The sequence below is a fragment of the Dreissena polymorpha genome, chromosome 11 (genome assembly GCF_020536995.1).
Source record: "Dreissena polymorpha isolate Duluth1 chromosome 11, UMN_Dpol_1.0, whole genome shotgun sequence".
In the NCBI taxonomy this organism is placed as follows: Eukaryota; Metazoa; Mollusca; class Bivalvia; order Myida; family Dreissenidae; genus Dreissena; species Dreissena polymorpha.
The window spans coordinates 843333-862462 of record NC_068365.1 but is presented as its reverse complement, the minus strand read 5'-3'; the positions used below and the strand labels follow the sequence as shown (position 1 = coordinate 862462).

At 38.3% G+C, this 19130-nt stretch overlaps 2 protein-coding genes and 1 long non-coding RNA gene across 3 annotated transcripts; 1 reads left to right on the top strand and 2 right to left on the bottom strand.

The window, feature by feature from the left end:
* Window positions 1-864: 864 nt before the first annotated feature.
* Window positions 865-3322, top strand: LOC127851192 (uncharacterized). Its single transcript, XR_008035687.1, has 2 exons — window positions 865-1006; window positions 2216-3322. It is a non-coding gene; the product is annotated as an uncharacterized LOC127851192 (long non-coding RNA).
* A 73-nt stretch (window positions 3323-3395) lies between these two features.
* LOC127851181 (uncharacterized) lies at window positions 3396-11834 on the bottom strand. The gene is made up of 5 exons (XM_052384807.1): window positions 11485-11834; window positions 10756-11274; window positions 10087-10626; window positions 7857-7932; window positions 3396-4879 (listed from the first exon to the last, which is right to left on the bottom strand). The coding sequence occupies exons 1-5, from the start codon at window positions 11534-11536 to the stop codon at window positions 3610-3612; spliced, it is 2457 nt and encodes an 818-aa protein (XP_052240767.1). The 5' UTR covers window positions 11537-11834; the 3' UTR covers window positions 3396-3609.
* Window positions 11835-12092: 258 nt separating this feature from the next.
* On the bottom strand, window positions 12093-18288 carry LOC127851183 (uncharacterized). The gene is made up of 6 exons (XM_052384810.1): window positions 18076-18288; window positions 17111-17839; window positions 16733-16780; window positions 15931-16006; window positions 13404-13766; window positions 12093-13007 (listed from the first exon to the last, which is right to left on the bottom strand). Exons 1-6 carry the CDS (start codon window positions 18143-18145, stop codon window positions 12707-12709), a joined length of 1587 nt encoding a protein of 528 aa, XP_052240770.1. The 5' UTR covers window positions 18146-18288; the 3' UTR covers window positions 12093-12706.
* Between the last annotated feature and the right edge of the window lie 842 nt (window positions 18289-19130).

The window sequence follows — 19130 nt, the reverse complement described above, 5'->3', positions numbered from 1 at the left end:
TGACCTTGATACCTTGCGGATTGGAATGCAATGTATTACAGTCAGTACGTTATTGTCAGTAAGACCGGTGTAACACAATGATCGCAACCCCTTCTGCGAACTCCGGTGATGAACTGTATATAAACTCTGACTTTCACAAATGGCCGCGAGTTGACCCGAAACCTCGCGGGTTGAAATGCAATGCAAGTAAGTACTAAATATGACAACATAGCTACTAGTATAAACGCTTTTGCGCTGGTAATTCTCTGAAAATAAAAGGTGAACGCACAAACTGTATTTATGTCGAAAATTGATTGTAAAACTGTTCTATCTATTGAGCCTTTTCATTAGAGATAAAATTGTTTCATGCAGTAAAACAGTGTTACAAAGACGCGGATATGTTTCCAATGTTATGGTGTTATACTCAAATCAGCCAATGGAATAAATGAAGTGTATTCATTCGTACCTAGCCGCGGGAAATTTTATTTGAGTATTATTGGACACTTACAAAGGTCAAGTCAGGGTGAAAAGCTGGCTTAATACAGCTTACGCCGAATAAAAACACAGCATGCCTGCACTTCTAAATTATGTATCTCTCCATGTTTAAGTATCTCTCCATGTTTATGTTATTAAATGAACGCATTACACCCACGTGATTTCAAGACAACTCTACAAACAGTTCTCGGTTGGAGCAAATATTAGGGGCATTAGATGCATCTATCTGGTTAATAATTGCAAATGAAATGTACACTCGCTACTATTATCCACATAACAAACTGATATTATCGCAGTATAAAGTTCACAGACAATAATCATGCGATGCAAATGGGACCTAAATGTCATGCCACACGGTATCATCACGTCAGATAATCCATAATTGCCCCTGGCTAATTTTATCGTAAATTGTTGACAAGCCGATTAAATACCGCTTGGAACTAGCTTTAAATATTCGGAATCTAAAGGGAGTAAAGCGAGTAACCATTGTTGTCATAACTGAGGATAGGACGCTCACGAAACCAGTTTCAAGGTAAGATTTATATGTCTTCTTTTCTTTTGTGAATGTTGGTATTAAACGGTACGGTATTATTAAGTTGATAAGATTTGGAAAGAAATGTATAGGTAAGATTAATATAAATAATTTTTCATTCCGATAGAAAGTGTTATTTGTGTCTGTTTCTGTTTGAATGCTAATAAAACAGAGAGTTACGTGTCAAAAATCTGTAAAATACCTGTATTGTGTTTTATATCGAAAGTTTAAATGTGCATGAATTAGTGTTATTTGTATAATTTTCTTCTTAATGATTATATTGACATTATAAATGTCAGTAAATGGTGGTTTAATTTAAAAATATTAATGAAAATATGTGTTTTTTAACTTTATACGGCAGCAAAAGTAAGCGTAAAACATATTATTGCCAGTTTTACTTATCTTAACAAAATTGTGTATTTGAACTGTAACTTATTTGTATATTAAGCTTCGTTCTGAGCAACTGGGATTAATTAATGTGTTTAAACTGTAAAGTGTCGTCCAGATTACACACGTTCAGTCCGACGGGCTTATCAGGGACGGCACATCCCATCTAAACTGGATTTTTGTTTAGAAGAGACTGCCTTAAACTCTTTCAGTGCTGGAACCGAATTTTAAAGGCCTTTGCAAACAGTTTGGATCCAGATGAGACGCCACGTTCTGTGGCGTCTCATCTGGATCCAAACTGTTTGCTATTCTGATAGTATTCTTTGAAATAATTCGAAGATAATGATAATTTTAGAAATTCAGCAGACGACATTTTAACAGACAACACATTTCCCAGAATGCAAAGGGTTAAACGAAAAATTCCGTGTTAGCGGAAAGTGTAGTTCCAGATTAGCCTGTGTGGACTGCGCATGTCAATCAGAGACGACACTTAATGCACACGCATGAAAGCATGTTTTGCCAGAGCAAGGCCGATGTTATCCCAAGTTTAACCCAGTTATGACCAGTGGACTCTCCCATCCTTCTAAGTTGGATCCACGTATTTCCAAAATTAGGGATGTCTAGTATATTTATTTCTATATTTAGAACAATTCTTACAGAAAGTCATTTAAGCAAACAGCGTGGACCCAGATGAGACGCCGCATCATGCGGCGTCTCATCTGGGTTTACGCTGTTTGCAATGTCATGTTTTTCAGGACGCTAGGCATGAATGGGTTAAAATATAACAAACGTTAACGAAATGGTAAATACCGTTCCTTTCAGATGATTGCTGTTATAAAAAGAATTGGGCTCGTGGTCACGTGCCTTGCCCTTCTTGTGCTGCCGTTGGCCACAGCAGGGGTGTACTTCCCACGTGATTCGGATGCAGACGACATAAGCATGTTCCCACCTAAATTGTCTACTGCCGACCGCTTTCTTGACCTTTCTTCCAACGTAGAAAGCCGAAGTCGTCCGAAGACGCCCGAAATCAGTTTTTCAGATGAAAATCTGCAGATTAAACGTCAGAACTCAATAGGCTGTCGCGGTTGTTCCTCCTTCGACGTACATCTTTGCGAGATCGGATGTATCTTGAACAGCGGACCGGGCAGCAGCGGACCCGATTCCCAGTGCTTAGACGAGTGCGCTGAAACCTTCATTCGATGTGTCGGTTGCCTTAACAAAACGTCTTGACTGTGTATAAAATAATTATGCGGCATTCTGAGACTGAGAGTTTAATTGCACGTGCATAAAGTGTCTTCCCAGATTAGCCTGTGCTTATCAGGGACGACTTTTTCCACCTCAACAGGATTTTCGGGTGGAAGAGACTTCACTTAAACGAAAAATTCCATAAAAAACGAAAAGCGTATTTCCCGATTAGGCTCTGCGGACTGCACAGGCTAATCTAAGACGACACTTTACGCACATGTATTAAACCCCGTTTTCTCAGAACGCGGCATCCTTAGACTGTGTGGACTGTGTAGACTGTGTAGACTGTGTAGACTGTGTAGACTGTGTAGACTATGTGCGTTTGATGTAAATCCACTCTTCTGTTAAAACTTTTCATGAAACATCAACTCAAACATTTCTTGTTTTACTTCAGTATTTGATGAAGATAAATCTTGGAGATTTATTTTCTTATCTAATTAACATTTTATTAAAATGTCACACAAATACGCCGCGCTTCTATTGAAAATATACTGTGTTTGTGAATTAATTTATTAATATGTGAAAAATGTTTTGTTCGTGAATTAATTTATTAACATGTGAAATATGGATTTGCAAGTTGAATACTAATGTCTAACAATGTTAATACATACACTATAGCTAACTCAGCAGTTAAAACTTCATTACAATTATATATTATTTGTACATATTAAATTTTACAACGCCTTTTTCTTCTTTTAATTATAGTAGGTTTATTATTTCAACTAACAATATTCTCCTAAAACATTTTATGACAAAATAAAATAGCACTTCGTTTATTTAATGCATCCTTAATAATAAGAAATACACGCTCATGTAACAAAAATCTGTCGCTTTTCCACAAAATAACAGAATGTGCGAGACACGCATTGCGTTTTAGTTGTGTGCAAATATTCAGCTTATTCCGATATAAATGTAGCAATATTCGCTGTTTTGTGTTTTGTTCGATTTTTGCCATATGTCTTTAAACGAACTTATTTTCTGAACTGCACTGTACCGGACGCTTGGTCGCGTCTCACTCGGTAAGGTTCTGTTATAGGACTGTTTGAAACCACAGCGGAGGTAACATGATTGTCACGTGACTCGACCTGATCCACTTCCGGTGTGCTTGTTAGCTGTTGAGTTTGACTCCCTGTGAGCTTTTCAGTTTGACTTCCTGACATCTCGTTATCTTTCGGTTTGGCAATCTTCGACGTTATACTAGAAATAGGATTCGTATCAAGGATGCACTGGTCGATTTGGTCTTTGGTTGCATTATGGTGGGGTTTTCCAGGCATTTTAGTCGTGTTCTGGTCCGTGATAGCGTGGTATGACAGTCCCCTGACAGGTGAACCATAAGATCTCGTGCTCGCTGAACGCCGCGTTGCCGATCGTGTGTTCTGGCTTGACTTCCCATCGTTGATGTTGCTGCGGACGATCGCATATATTGCACTGACTTTCCAACCTTTCGGATTATTTGTACCTTCAACTGAGTTGCTTGACTCGATGTCAATTGTACCCGTTATATTTTCCGTGTCAATGGCCGCTTCAATGTTTGTCACTGCTGTCTTTACGAAATCTTCGACGTCTGCGCTACACTGGCTTGAAAAGCTGGACGATGTTCGAGTGTGCTTTTGTCGCGTCTTTCGATCCACGGCCATGGTCTCGTGCCCGGAAGTTTCCCCGTTTGATTGTGTTGAAGTTTTGTGTTGCGGCATCGTAGAGTATCGATTGGTCTTAGAGCTGGAGCGTTGAACCCTGATCACGCTGTACTTCTTATCGGGAGTCCTTTCAACTTCTCCTTCCCCAATTTTACTGTTATCTGCATCAGTGTGGATGTTGTTTTCTGTGTTATTTTCCTGTTTGGGTTCCTGATTATTCACAGTTTCGTTTTCGTTCACAAATCGCGGCGAGTCATCACTGAGGCATGTAGAGCTCATCTCGCGTTCAAGACGTTTAGTTTTCTCCATGAAATCGGAATCCAGTCTGATCAAGGGCCACGGGTTATCGTAGGCGTTCTCCTCGTCCTCTTCGTCACCACCTGTATACGGGTCAATGTGTATGTGGTGTAACTCCGGGTTCGAGCTGTGGTGGAATTTACCGTGGATCAACCGGAAGTCGTTATCATAATCAGCCACTCTGTCACTTTTGTTGTCATGGTACCGCACGAGCCAGTTTTCCCTCCAGGCGAGCGCACCACCGTCGCTCGAGCCTGATATGGTCCCGGAAAGAGGAAGATGGAAGCAGCGATGTTGGCGGCGGCGTCTAGAAAGCGACAAACAATTTAAGTCACTTACGTTATATGTTGTATTTTAGAGTGCTTAAATTTACACATGCCGATTAAGAGGGATTATGAACCTCGCTCTAGGAAACCCGGGCTTCATGCATGAGCGTGGGGTCATTCCAGATTAGCCTGTGCAGTTCTCACAGGCTTATCAGAGAAGACAATTTCCGCATAGACTGAATTTTCGCTGAGACGAGACTTCCATTAAACGAAATAAGGTATACCATAACGCGGAAAGTGTCGTCCCTGTCTAATCGGGGTTGACACTTTGCTCACACGCATTAAGCCCAGTTTTTTCAAAACGAGGCTCATAATTTACTATGCTGCGCCGAGAATCGGGATTTTTAAAGTGTTGATTGGATAGTTTAACGACGAATACTGTATTAAAGTCAATATAGAAAATAAATCAAACAGTTAAGAGTTTTAGGATAGAAATTTTATCAATCAATATTTCTTTGCATTTGAACATATTCGAAGGTGTACGTGACATACCATAATATCCTTCTAAATATGAAATACACGTTTCCTTCGACAGCTGGCTTTTCTTATAAGTCTTCTGGTATATATACAAATACCTCAAATGTCTTAAAAAACACTTTAAAGAAGGAACTCTGGGTAAATGTATTTGGTCTTTAATCAATTTAACTGACACAATTCGCGTGCGTGTTTTGTTGTGAGGTTCGAATTCTGACAGTAATGGATGCGACAAAAGAAATCTGAACCTGTATATGTTTGAACTATGGCGCCAAATGGTTGAGTATATTAATATATGGGTATTGAATACACACGGAATCGTTGATCACGTACATGGAATATTAAAGGGACCTTTTCACGTTTTAATAAATTAGCACAATTGAACAAAAATGTTTCAGATTTGCAAAATTTCGTTGCTGTAATGGTGTGTGTGTGTGTGTGTGTGTGTGTGTGTGTGGTGTGTGTGTGTGTGTGTGTGTGTGTGTGTGTGTGTGTGTGTGTGTGTGGTGTGTGTGTGTGTGTGTGTGTGTGGTGTGTGTGTGTGTGTGTGTGTGTGTGTGTGTGTGTGTGTGTGGTGTGTGTGTGTGTGTGTGTGTGGTGTGTGTGTGTGTGTGTGTGTGTGTGTGTGTGTGTGTGTGTGTGTGTGTGTGTGTGTGTGGTGTGTGTTTGTGTGTGTGTGTGTGTGTGTGTGTGTGTGTGTGGGTGTGTGTGGTGTGATGTGTGTGTGTGTGTGTGTGTGGGTGGTGTGTGTGCTTGTGTGGTGTGTGTGTGGTGTGTGTGTGTGGTGTGTGTGTGTGTTTGTGTGTGTGGTGGTGTGGTGGTGTGTGTGTGTGTGTGTGTGTGTGTGTGTGTCTTGCAATGACACAGTAATATGGAACATTTACCAAGCTCTGAAATTTCATTATATGCATATTACCGATTTACAAACTGTAAATGATAGAGAGTTAAAAACGCGAACGATTGTGTAATTTGGAAAGTTCTGTTGTTAACTGGTATATTTTATGTTATTACGATGCTTGCTTACATACAGTGTAAAATACATATAGTAATATGTCAGAACGGATCGCCGAGTAGTTTAAGCGCTTGTCTTTTGCACTTAGGGTCAGTGGTTTGATCCCAGGTGTGGATTACTTCTTTTCTTTCTTTAATTTTATTTTTGTTTTATAATTTAATTATTTAGTTACGATGGTTACAATGATCAATTTAAAGCATTTAGAGACACGCATCAAAACATGCCAAAACATGTGGAAATGTCACTTTAAGCGTATGCGTGGCACCTGAATATCTCGTGTATATTTGGTTCTATTAACTGTTGTAAAATAATATCTATATGACACAATCTGTAGAATATATTTACCAAGAGGTTGTATTTTGAATCTTTCTTAGACACATTTTATCTAATAAATTAGAAAAATCTGACTACAAAAATCTGTATCAATTACTATGCAATATTTTTTATTGTCAGAATATTTTGGGGAAAAAAAAACATGTGGGATATATAATTATCTAAGCTAAAGCAGAGTAACGTCTTAGAAAATACCCTAGTGCATTGCCTTAAAAGAGAATCTTTTTAAGGTCAAATTAATTTTTTGTAAGGAAAACAACTGTTTTAATTACATGTCCATAACGTTTCCCCGAAACATTAAAACATAAGTTTAAAGTGTATAACATCTTAAAACAATTCTCATGAAATACAAAGGCATTCTCTTAATTCTTATTTAAAAACTATCTATGGAAGATTCAGAACATCACATACACAACATATAAACAACTCAAATTAAAATTGCATTACATTCTATACTGATTGTGTACACCTGGATACGTATACACTTACACAATACAGACGGCCAATGTGTTCACACAACTGGGAACGTATACACTGACACAATACAGACGGACAATGTGTTCACACAACTGGGTACGTATACACTTACACAATAAAGACGACCAATGCTTTCACACAACTGAGTACGTATACACTTACACAATGCAGACGGCCAATGTGTTCACACAACTGGATACGTATACACTGACACAATACAGACGGACAATGTGTTCTCACAACTAGGTACGTATACACTTACACAATACAGACGGCCAATGTGTTCACACAACTGGGTACGTATAAACTTACGCAATAAAGACGGCCAATGTGTTCACACAACTGGGTACGTATACACTGGCACAATACAGACGGACAATGTGTTCACACACCTTAGTACGTATACACTTACACAATACAGACGGCCAATGTGTTCACACAACTGGGTACGTATACACTTACACAATACAGGCGACCAGCGTGTTCACACAACTGGGTAAGTATACACTTACATAATACAGACGACCAGCGTGTTCACACAACTGGGTACGTATACACTTACACAATACCGACGACCAGCGTGTTCACACAACTGGGTAAGTATACACTTACACAATACAGACGGCCAATGTGTTCACACAACTGGTTTCGAATACACTTACACAATACAGACGGCCAACGTGAGCGCTAGTAAGACGACGATGCCGGCGCCGACAACGTACAGACCCTCCAGAAGACCTGCAACAATAGGCCGCAAGCACGGCTCTGTGAAAACCTGGCTGAATGCATAAGCGTTAAGTTTCTTCTCAGATTAACCCATTCATGCCTAGCGTCCTGAAAAAAGGACATTGCAAACAGCGTTAACCCAGATGAGACGCCGCATGATGCGGCGTCTCATCTGGGTGTACGCTGTTTGCTTAAAGGAATTTCTGTAAGAATTGTTCTAAATGTAGAAATAAATGTACTAAACATCCCTAATTTTGGAAATAAATTGATCCAACTTAGAAGGATGGGAGAGTCCACTAGGCATTAATGGGTTAACCTTTGCAATTCCACACAGGCTTATCAAATTCGTAATTTTCCGCCATAACTGTTCTTAATTTTCCGCCATAACTGTTCGTAATTTTCCATCATAACTGTTCGTAATTTTCCGCCATAACTGTTCGTAATTTTCCGCCATAACTGTTCGTAATATTCCGCCATAACTGTTCGTAATTTTTCGCCATAACTGTTCGTAATTTTCCGCCATAACTGTTCGTAATTTTCCGCCATAACTGTTCGTAATTTTCCGCCATAACTGGATTTTTGCTAGGAAGTGACATACTTAAAACGAAAAATACCCTACACGCGGAAAGTTTCGTTCCTGATAAGCCTGTGCGGACAGGACAGCCTAATCTGGGACGACACTCTACGCACATTTATTAAGCAAATTTTTGCCAAAAAGCGGCCAGTATGAGGTATCTTTAGCAATAACGACAATCAACCAGGCTTCCCCCTATCACACCAATCAGCGAAGGCGTTCAATAGAAAGCCGATAATAAGATGATCATTTAAATACCGCTGATACAATAACGTCAATATAATAAGAATAACCAAGAATGTCGAATTATGGATTCCAATAAGGCAAAAAATCCACACTTTCTAACTCGCGGTCTAAGAAAACCGTTGTCAACCTTTGTGTAGTTACATTAATCGCTTTTCGACATTTAAGTATTCAGTGCAAAATTTAATTATTAACATTTAGGGACTCGTTCAAATATGTATTGTATAAATTATTAAAAAGGCCACAACGGCATAAGTGTTTTCAGTGTATGTATATTAGGCGGATTTGACTGAGATTGTTTAAGAAGGCGCATTTGGTTTGTGATTAATTCTGGGCAAAGTGTGACCGTCCCAAGGCTTTTCATACCAGTTTTTTACGAATGTATGGTTGGTAAATGTGTTCTTGGATGAAAGTCGTGGATACGAACAAGCATTTCTCTCCTGATTTTGTTTTTGAAGATATTTGGTTTTAAAAAATGGTCAGTTTGACTGTCGCCGTGTCGATGCACTAGAACGTATCGCCGTTCATATGACCCGCATCCTGGGAAAACCGGGTCTAATGCATGGACGTAAAGAATCGTCCCAGAGTATATTGCGCGGACTGCACAGACTAATATGGGACCAAACCTTCCGCTTTTACCGGATTTTCGCTAAGAAGAGACTTCATGTAAACGAAAAATTCCATAAAGGCGAAAAGTGTTGTCACTGATTAGACCTCTCAGACTGCATATCTAATCTTGAACGACACTTTACTCACATGCATTAAGCCCCGTTTTCCCAAAGACTCATATCTTCAATGTTGTCATATTTTATTCGTCAGAGACTGTAAGCAGTAGGGCTACTTTTTGTTAAGATGATGAGACATATTTGCGATCTTTCTTACACCTAGTTTGTTTGGTAATTTTGTTTAATACATCGCTAACTTGACAGTTTTCACCTTTATAAATAGACCATATTTGTTTTATACTAATCAATTTGAAACCTATCGTATTATGTTTTAATGAATGATCAATACTTACGACAATCTTAAACGTAAAATATGTGTTTAGTATTCGATTCACACACACGGTCTGGCAGTCATGTTTCCATTATGTTCTACATTAATACCTTGTATCGAGATAATGTTAGAAAATCGAAAAGTTTGTGATTAATTCTGGTGTAAAAGTGACTTTCGGTTAGCTTTAAAACAGGTAAACCCCCCCCCCCCCAACGCGTCAGTACTCTGCATTTACCGTTCCAAGACGGTGTATTCTGAAGCGATTATATAAAATGTTATGGCTATTACGTTATTTTATCATAAAATGCAATGTGTTCTTACTAACAAAAAGATACGATGCAATATGTTCTTACCAAATATTTCCTGTTCAGAGTTGTGGTTAACTGCAGCCGCGTCGTCCGTGAGATTTTGTGTTGTGACGTCAGTGATAGTAGATGACGCCATTGTCGAATAGGCAGATGTCGACAACGAGGTCGTTATTGGCACAGTACTCCCAAAGGGGCGATTGGATGCGATTGTTGTTTCTTCTGATACTCTTGGAGTCACATATGAACCAGCAGTTATGACTTGAAGAGTTGTTTTTGGAGTCACATGTTTAACAGCTGTTGTCGTTTTTTGAGTAGTTGTTTTTGAAGTTACATATATAATATCAGTTGTCGTCCCTGGCATTGATATGTTTTGACGATTGACAGACGCTGTAGTGCTAGCCACTTTAGGTGAAGTGGGTAACGGAATTGATGACTCCGTTGTTAACCTGGTCGTGGGGCCTGCAGCTACTGTAAGTATTGACGTGGTTACAGCGGCCGTTGCCGCCTTGGTTACCTCGGATGTTGAGGACAGCGAATTGCCATTTGTTGTAGGACCTTGTGTGGTTTTAGGAGGCGTGAGTAAAGCTGTATACAAAACAATAATGCTTATTGAATAAATCAACCTTACAACTCAATCAATCAATTAAGATAATATTATTTATATATTCAAAGCGAGCTTAATAATATTCGTACTCCAAAACCCTGGATACTTACAACAGACACATGTAGATCCGTTTGCAGTTTCTTGGCACTCCCTTTTACAACGTACAGGCGCACAATTGACATCGTTGTTTCGGCATTCAGCTAAAGTGACTATTACATATACTACAATCCTACCGCCGTTGTAGTGAATACCAAGATTTTTGTTACTAGTTTCTGGTATTATTTGTAGACATAATTTTACACCATTGAATACGTCTGTTTCATTAGTTTTGATAGCGAACCCCCGCTGTTCCCTGATGTCGTCGCATGATGTTTTAAAAATATTTATTTCGTCAAACAATCTTTCACGTTCTTGTCCACTTTCGCCATAAATGAAAATTGGGTTAGATCCAAACTCAGCTCTTTCCACAACGAGGCGAGTTTCGATGGCCCCTGGAATGCGAACTTCCTTCAAACATGGCTGATCTAGGGCCGACACTTCCACCGCTAAGATGTCCAGCAGAGGTACTTGTTCCCCCACATTGTATGAAATGTTTGTTGGCTGACAAAGACTATTGGCTTGCGCTGTCACTTTTACAAACATATAAATACGTGTTACCATATATATTTGGTTTCGAATGGATAAATCCATATAGGCATGTGTATGACGACGCAATGTATTGTGTATGTTGCGAATACATATATGAAATACGATTAACATGTATTTGTTATCAATCACTTAAACGTTTATTTAACATAAATATGTAGTTTTATATTAGTTATTCTTAATATCCAACTTACCCGTGAATGAAAGCAACAAAAGGGAAACAGTTCGCGACAAAGCATACTCCATTATTTAATAATAAACAAAAAGCGCCCTTATTCATGATGTCATTTTAAATGCAATATTCCAATTTAATTAATGGTAATATGAACATCTTTGAATCTCTTTGAAGGTCAATTTCAACACTTTCAAAACAAAAACATTGTCCTTGTTGTCTTTATCATCGGATCTGTCACAAGACAGGTGGAACCTTGCAATATCACCATATATCATAGGCATTGTTGGTCCATATCACATTATCATCACTCGTTGTTTGAGCACAAAACGCACCTGGCTTGTTGCTGTTGGCCAGATATGATTAAAATTGATTATACATGTACCTGGATCGGGAACTATTAATAAGTCATTTTGTGTCAGCCCTTGACCTTTGCGTTATTTTCAAGAATTGTCATTAGAGCAGAAATTATTAACGTTTATGTCTATACTTGTACACTACAAATTAATTATATTTGACATACGAATTTAATCGATGTGTTTAAAAACGAACTTAGTTTAATGAATATTTCATCAATAAGAAATTATATTTTAAGCTGATTAAAAACGTTTTATAAAGCTCGTAAAACACTTTATAGAATATGCATTTATTATTATAATGACTTCAGAGATTAAATAAAAAAACCGAACAATCATAACATATGAAAAGAAAATTTAATTTAAAAAATACATACTTAAAAAAGTTACATGCAAACTGAACTTTTTCTCAAAGCACTTATACGTAATGTTTTTCCCTTGTTCATACTCAAACTAATCGGAATATGCTAATAGGTCAGTTAAGTAACGTTCTCGGAAAACTGGGCTAAATGCATGTGCGTAAAGTGTCAACCCAGATTTGCCTGTGCACTCCGCAAACGTTAAGCAGGGAAAACACTTTCCGTCGAAACTGGAATGTCGCTAAAATATACGACATTGAAACAAAGAATACCGTTAATGGGGAGAGTGTCGTTCAAGATTGTGCGGACTGCACAGGCTAATCTGAGACAATACTTCACGCACATGCATGTAACCGCATTCTTTCAGAGCACAACACATACTAGTTTACGGCACTCAGTCACACGTCCAATCACACGTCCGGTCACACATTCATTCCAAAATCCGGTCGATGCCTCCGGTCACAAGTCCGGAAACATGTTCGATCACACATTCAGTCACATATCCGGTACACATCCGGTACACATCCGTTCACACGTCCGACTCCTCCGCTGACCAGTCATCAAGGTTCTTCTGGAGGCGGTTCTTGTAGCTGATGGCGTACACCTCGTGATCAGCGCGTTCCCCTTCGCTCTCCCAGTCACTGTGACGGGACCCTGGGCCTCTAGGGGCCCGCCGCTTCCGGCGTCCTTCTCGGGAGGCCGGCCGGAAAGAACTTGTCCCACCGTTTCCGGTAATGTTTGCCGGCCCCGGGTTTCCAAGGTCGACTTCGTTGTATGTCGAGTCATCGTCCAAGTTGGTTCTCGGCTCAGCACGTGCAGGCTGGTCGTATCTGCATCGCAAGTAAACAGAACATGTAATTTACAGTTATATAGTATGTTTATATTTTTGCGGTACGTAGTTTACATTAAGAGTAAGTGCTTTTATTCATAATAACGTTCCAATATTTAAAAACGAATGCTGTATGTGATCGTCGTTCTGGGAAATAGTAGCTTAATGCATTTGCGTAATGTTTCGTCCTATATTAACCTGTGTAGTCCGCACAGGCTAATCAGGGACGATCCTTTCCGCTTGTATGCAGGTTTCTTCTTGAAAATCCAGTGATGTCAGAAAGTGTCGTCCCACAAAGGCTTATCTGGGACAAAACGTTACGCAAATTTATGCATTAAGCACAGTTTTCTCAGAACGAGGATCATACGCTATTAAAGATCAATACTAAGTCCTTTACTGGTAGAAGTTGCTGCCGGCAGCCGTGGCTACGTAGTTCTCGGCATGGTCGCGCCTGGCTTTTCTCGGCCCCTCGGACGAACCATTGGACCTCTGGCGATTGGCGTTAGATCTTTTCAAGTGGTCAGACGGTTTCCTTTGTTGGTTTGATCGCCTATCTAGAGAGTCTTCCTTCTTCCGGTACCGCTGCGTTGGCGCCGTGGCGGCCTGGTTGCCCTTTCCGTTCTCGTATACGGGGTTGATGACGAGGGAGGAAGAAGTGGGGCAGTAGCTTTTCTCGACCACGCCCTCTATGTACTCGCGGTCGTGCCAATATTCCAATGGATAGTCCACGTGACTTATCGAAGCCTTTTCGCGCGTCTTTCTGTAATATATATCATTAATAAGCTGTGCTTTATGCATAGGCGTAAAGTGTCGTCCAAATTAGCTTGTGAAGTCCGCACAGGCTAATCTGGGATTATACTTAACGCCCATGCATTGAGCATACTTGTTACAGAACGACGCTGAAATGTAGTGATGGTCATATTATATTTTCATCAATTCATGCTTCAATATAATAACCGTTTACGAGTCTGAATCTTAAAAAAAACGGTATTATTTTTGTGACAGTTATATCTGTTTGAACACATGTTTATTTATTCAGAAGTTGAGCTAATATCTCAGCTGTTAAGTATATGAGGATCGTTCTTGACAGAACCGGACTGTATGCGTGTGTGTAAAGTGTAATCCCAGATTAGCCCGTGCAGTCCGATCAAGGTAATCAGGGACGACACGTTCCGCCTGAACATGGTTTTCGCTAAGTCAGACTTTCGGACTGCATCAGGCACATTTTTTTGCCAGAACTAGGCTAAATTTTTACCAAACGAATCTGAACAATAATTATGCTACTTTAAATCTTCAAACTGGGGTTTTAGTTTTGTCACTGTTATGTATGTTTGAAGGACTCGAGAGGCTACGCTGTTAGACATACGGAAAACATATTTTCAAAATACATTACCTGGTTCAAAAGTAATCTATACAACAAGAGAGCCATGGTGGCCCTGGGTCGCTCGCCTGAGTAAAAGTAACTTTCAGCAAGGATTGTTAACGTTGTTTTTGTCAAAAGAAAGGGTTTGTTGTTTCGGCAGACATATACATATATGTGTTATAAGTAATTTTTTGTGTTTGTTTATGTTTTTTTTTAAAGACATTTGTTTCCCATTGCGACAAATGTTTATTTTGGATAAAAGGGATATGAGGACAGAAATTTAATAATACGCATAATCAGCAAACGAAAACGGAAGTGTTTTTTTTTCACAAATTGTAGTCAATCTTTAAGATCATGAGATAAGCATCTCAGCGTCTTAGGATGTTATACGGGATGACTAGTCACGGCTAGTTTTTTCAAGAACAGCTTTACATACCGAAATAAAACTGTATTTTTCAATAGATTGAGTTTTCATGAACAAGTTTTTGCATAATTAAATACAATATGTTGAATTGTTATCATATCAAAGTCAGTTGTAAGAAAGAAAATTATCTTCATTTTAGGTACCAAATATCTGACACTTAATCTTTCTCATAGTTAAAATATAGAAGTAAAGACACACAACAATATAAAAAATTACCATATCCAAACAACTGTCAAACTATTTGGAATTGAAATGCAAACAAAATATGTAGCATAAATACATTATTTTTGCAAAACAATCTTCAAAACAACTTAGCTATTTGACCAAACAGTTTCGTGCTTCTCAAAAATGTGATTAATTGTTATTTAATACCCTATTATTAACATTTGGACAAAGTATTGTAAAACTACCAGAAAAAATTCCAGACACACAGACTTGCAATGATAATACCAATTGAAACAACGATAAAACCTGTTAAAATCACAAATCTTTGATAATCACACACAAATTACTGAATGACTGCAAACTGTATAAGCTGTCTATCTTATCAATGGTGTCTATTTGACATCAAGACAAGGGTCTTTGATGTAAGAGCACACTTAATTGGGGCCAATATCTAGGGAACTGTAAGCCTGTTACACAATCATCACATGGCTATTAAAGAACTCATAAATCAACACTATTGTAGAAGCAACAATGCAAGCCGAGGTATAAATGAGTTTTATGGAGATTAGAAAAAGGGAATGAAAGGCAAAATAAGATTCATATCTAACAGTTTTGATGTTTTACTGGTTTTACCATTATGTTGAATTTCTGCAAAATAAAACAAAAATCTGAAGTAATGGCAATCATCATTACGATCATTATTATATTATCAATATGAGCATCGGGCTATATGCATGTGCGAAGTGTCGTTCAAGATAAGACTGTGCAGTTAACAGAGGCTTTTATAAGGCGAACCTTTCTGCCAACACTGGATTTTCACTTAGATGAAGCGACCTTTAACAAAAATACCATAAAAGCGAAAGGTGTCATACCTGATTAGCTTGTAAGGAATGCACAGGCTAATCTGGAACGACAATTTACTCACATGCATTAAGCCCCTATATCCCAGAACGAGGTGAACATTCAACATACCTGCAAAAGAAGAAGCAGACAAGAAGAATGACGAGCAGGAACAGAACTCCCGCAACAATCAGGAACGTGTACAGATCTGCAACATTGTGGAACAGACTGAATATTATAGGTTATGTTGTTGGTGGTGGTGATGGTGGAATTGGTCTTAAAATTTGTAGTAATATCCCGTTTAATAAACATATATATCTGCATGTGCAGATAAATGCATGTGCGTTAAGTGTCGTTCCAGATTACACTGAGCAGTCCGCACAGGCTATTCTGAGACGAAACTTTCCGCCTATATTGAATATTTGCTATAAAGAGATTTCCTTTAAACGAAAATCATCATAAAAGCTGAAAGTGTCTTCGCTTACTAGCCTGTGGAATGACACTAAACGCACGCATTTAACCAAGTTTTCACACCGATATTGAACTCGCAAAACGCATGAAGTAAATTAATATTTCCGTTATAATATTCCAAGCCTCAAATTCATAGTTGTTCTAAAGTATTTTCCTCATGCGCTTAATATCAAACGATGTGTTCACGATCTTGACTTTTAAAACGCGCATTTTTCTAGCGTTTTTTTTATATTTATTTACATGGATATTGGTTATCTCTCTTTTTTATAAGTCGTTTGATTTCGTTTAACTTAGTCATACCGGATGATTATCTCAGCCTGTTCAAATCTTAAACGAGATGATGTAGAAATAATGCTGACGTCACATACGTAAATAAGTCAGTATCAGTTAAAACGGGTATATATATTAATCGACACACGGCATGCAATTTCAGTATATGATATTGAAAATAAAATATATTTACTTTTAAGCGAATGTGACTCTTGCGCAGGCGCAGTAGAAGTCTCGACGTCTGAAACAGTTATTTAAAGCAATTATTCGCCACTTATTTTAATTAAAATGTGCCAAGTTTACATAATGATGTGTGTGACAATTTTATTTTAAATTTCAATACGGTTAAAAAATGATCGGTTTTCATATACAAAGATATTTTAAAAATAGTTCAATGATATAGTATATAGTTATATAATATAACTGAACGTTCCATTATCGACAGTTCGATGTCATTAATACTTTAGTTATATTATGTATGAAAACAATTAACATTAAAAAGTGCGATATTTATATTAGGAAAATGCATACAAATCTCATAATTGTAAGAACAGAAACAATGTTCACGTGCATGCGTTTGTTGAGTTTTGAGTGCTTGACACTTGTGTGTTTTGAGTTGAAGTCGGTTCAATGCTTTGTTCATTGCTAAGTACGTCAGAACTGCTAGAAGCGAGTGTCGATATTGAAGCGAATGTCCATATTGAAGCGATTGCCGATGTTGAAGCGAGTGTCCATATTGTAGCGATTGCCGATGTTGAAGCGAGTGTCCATATTGAAGCGAGCGTCGATGTTGAAACGAGTGCTGATGTTGAAGCGAGTGTCGATATTGAAGCTGGTTTCGATATTAAAGCGGGTGTCATTGAAGCCGGTGTCGATGTTATATCAATAACAGTACTGAATCTGTTTGATATTGACGACGAAACATAAGGTAGAACAAAATCCGTGGAAGATGAAAGAAAACTAGTCATTACAGTTTGGGCTGAAATAGAAAACACACTGACAGTTGGCTGGATCGATCGTTGCTCACACCATATACGTTTCTCATAGTTAATAGCGCATTTCTCCAAATTTAATGTCAAGTTTTCGTGTGAATGAAGTTCGCACTCAATTGTTCCATTTTCACAAGGCCTGCAACTTTTCGGCAGTGATTGTTCTGTTACGTTACAACAGTTTTCCATATCCAAAACAAGTGTAGACATATTATTCTGACGAATAATGAGATACTTGTATTCCTGAGAAAATATATTAAGTTGAATTGGGTTTTCTTTAGTCGTTGATGAGCAGTTTATCCACAACACTTCTGTAAAAAATAAATATTTATTTACAATATTTCCTACAATATTTCAATAACTAAATGTTAATGATAATTATTCATTGTTAAACAACATTAACCGGTACATTCTCATAATTAAACATATATAATACATATAAAAAACACATGCATTAGTATACAACGCGAAATAGTCACGTTTATATTATGATTGCAAGCTAACGGAGAAAACAAACTTTTGTAAAGTTAAGAATACCAATTTATACCTCTTTCAGTCGTCAATTGACTACAGACAGTAGCAGCCAGTAGCGGCAGCAGGAACAGCGTCCACATCATGTACCTTATGCACAAATCCAGTCTAAAATACCACGTTTCAAACCAAGGGACACATTGCACCAACGTGTTGATTGCAAATAGTTTTGCATTGAATAGGGTTCATTGTGATTCCGTCTCTGTGCATGTCGCTACAGCGTTTTAATGCCTCGTGTCAATTATCAAGCCGACAACAAGGGACTGGCTGTTATCCTGCAGGTGCAAGGCCGCTAGATATGACCATAGTGTAAATGCGTGCCATACAGACTGATATCATAAACAGCAATTGGGTCTCTCTCTGTGAGAAACCCGATCTTAATGAATGTGCGGAAATAGTCGTCCAGATTAGTTTGTGCATTTCGCACATGGTAATCAGGGACGACACTTTTCACTTTTATTCTATTTCTCGTTTCAAGAAACTCTCTTCTTGGCGAAATTCTACTTTAATCGGTCTTTACAGATCATTCTCGGACGATACGTAAAGCTCGGTTTTCATTTCTATTTCCAAAGCAACAACACTTATTTATGACGAAATAACGGGCATATTCTCAAAACGGCCCTTTGTCTACACAAATATTCATCAACCTTTGTATGTTATGGCAGGATGCAGTTTTTTTTATTATTATTTCTGTAACCATAGAAACCGTTAATAGGGTCTGACGATCAAAAACCGAAAAACGTGCATATTTCCCATGTGAAAAGATCGCAGGGAAACATGCAATCACGCAAGTAGCCATAGTACTCATATCTTTTTATTTTAGCCGCGTCATGCGAAAATGAGCCTTATGCTATATGCGGCTCATGTAGGTCAAGACCAGTCTTTGCATCCGCGCAGTCTGGTCTGGCGCTACACCGTCGCTTATAATGCCGCGAAACCGTGCGTGACTGCATATCAGACATAGCTCCTCGCCCATTTTCGAGTCTCATATATATATATGACTTTTAAAATGAATACTTTTTTAATATTTGCATAAAAATTTCCCTAAAACATTAAATTATTTCGTCGTTA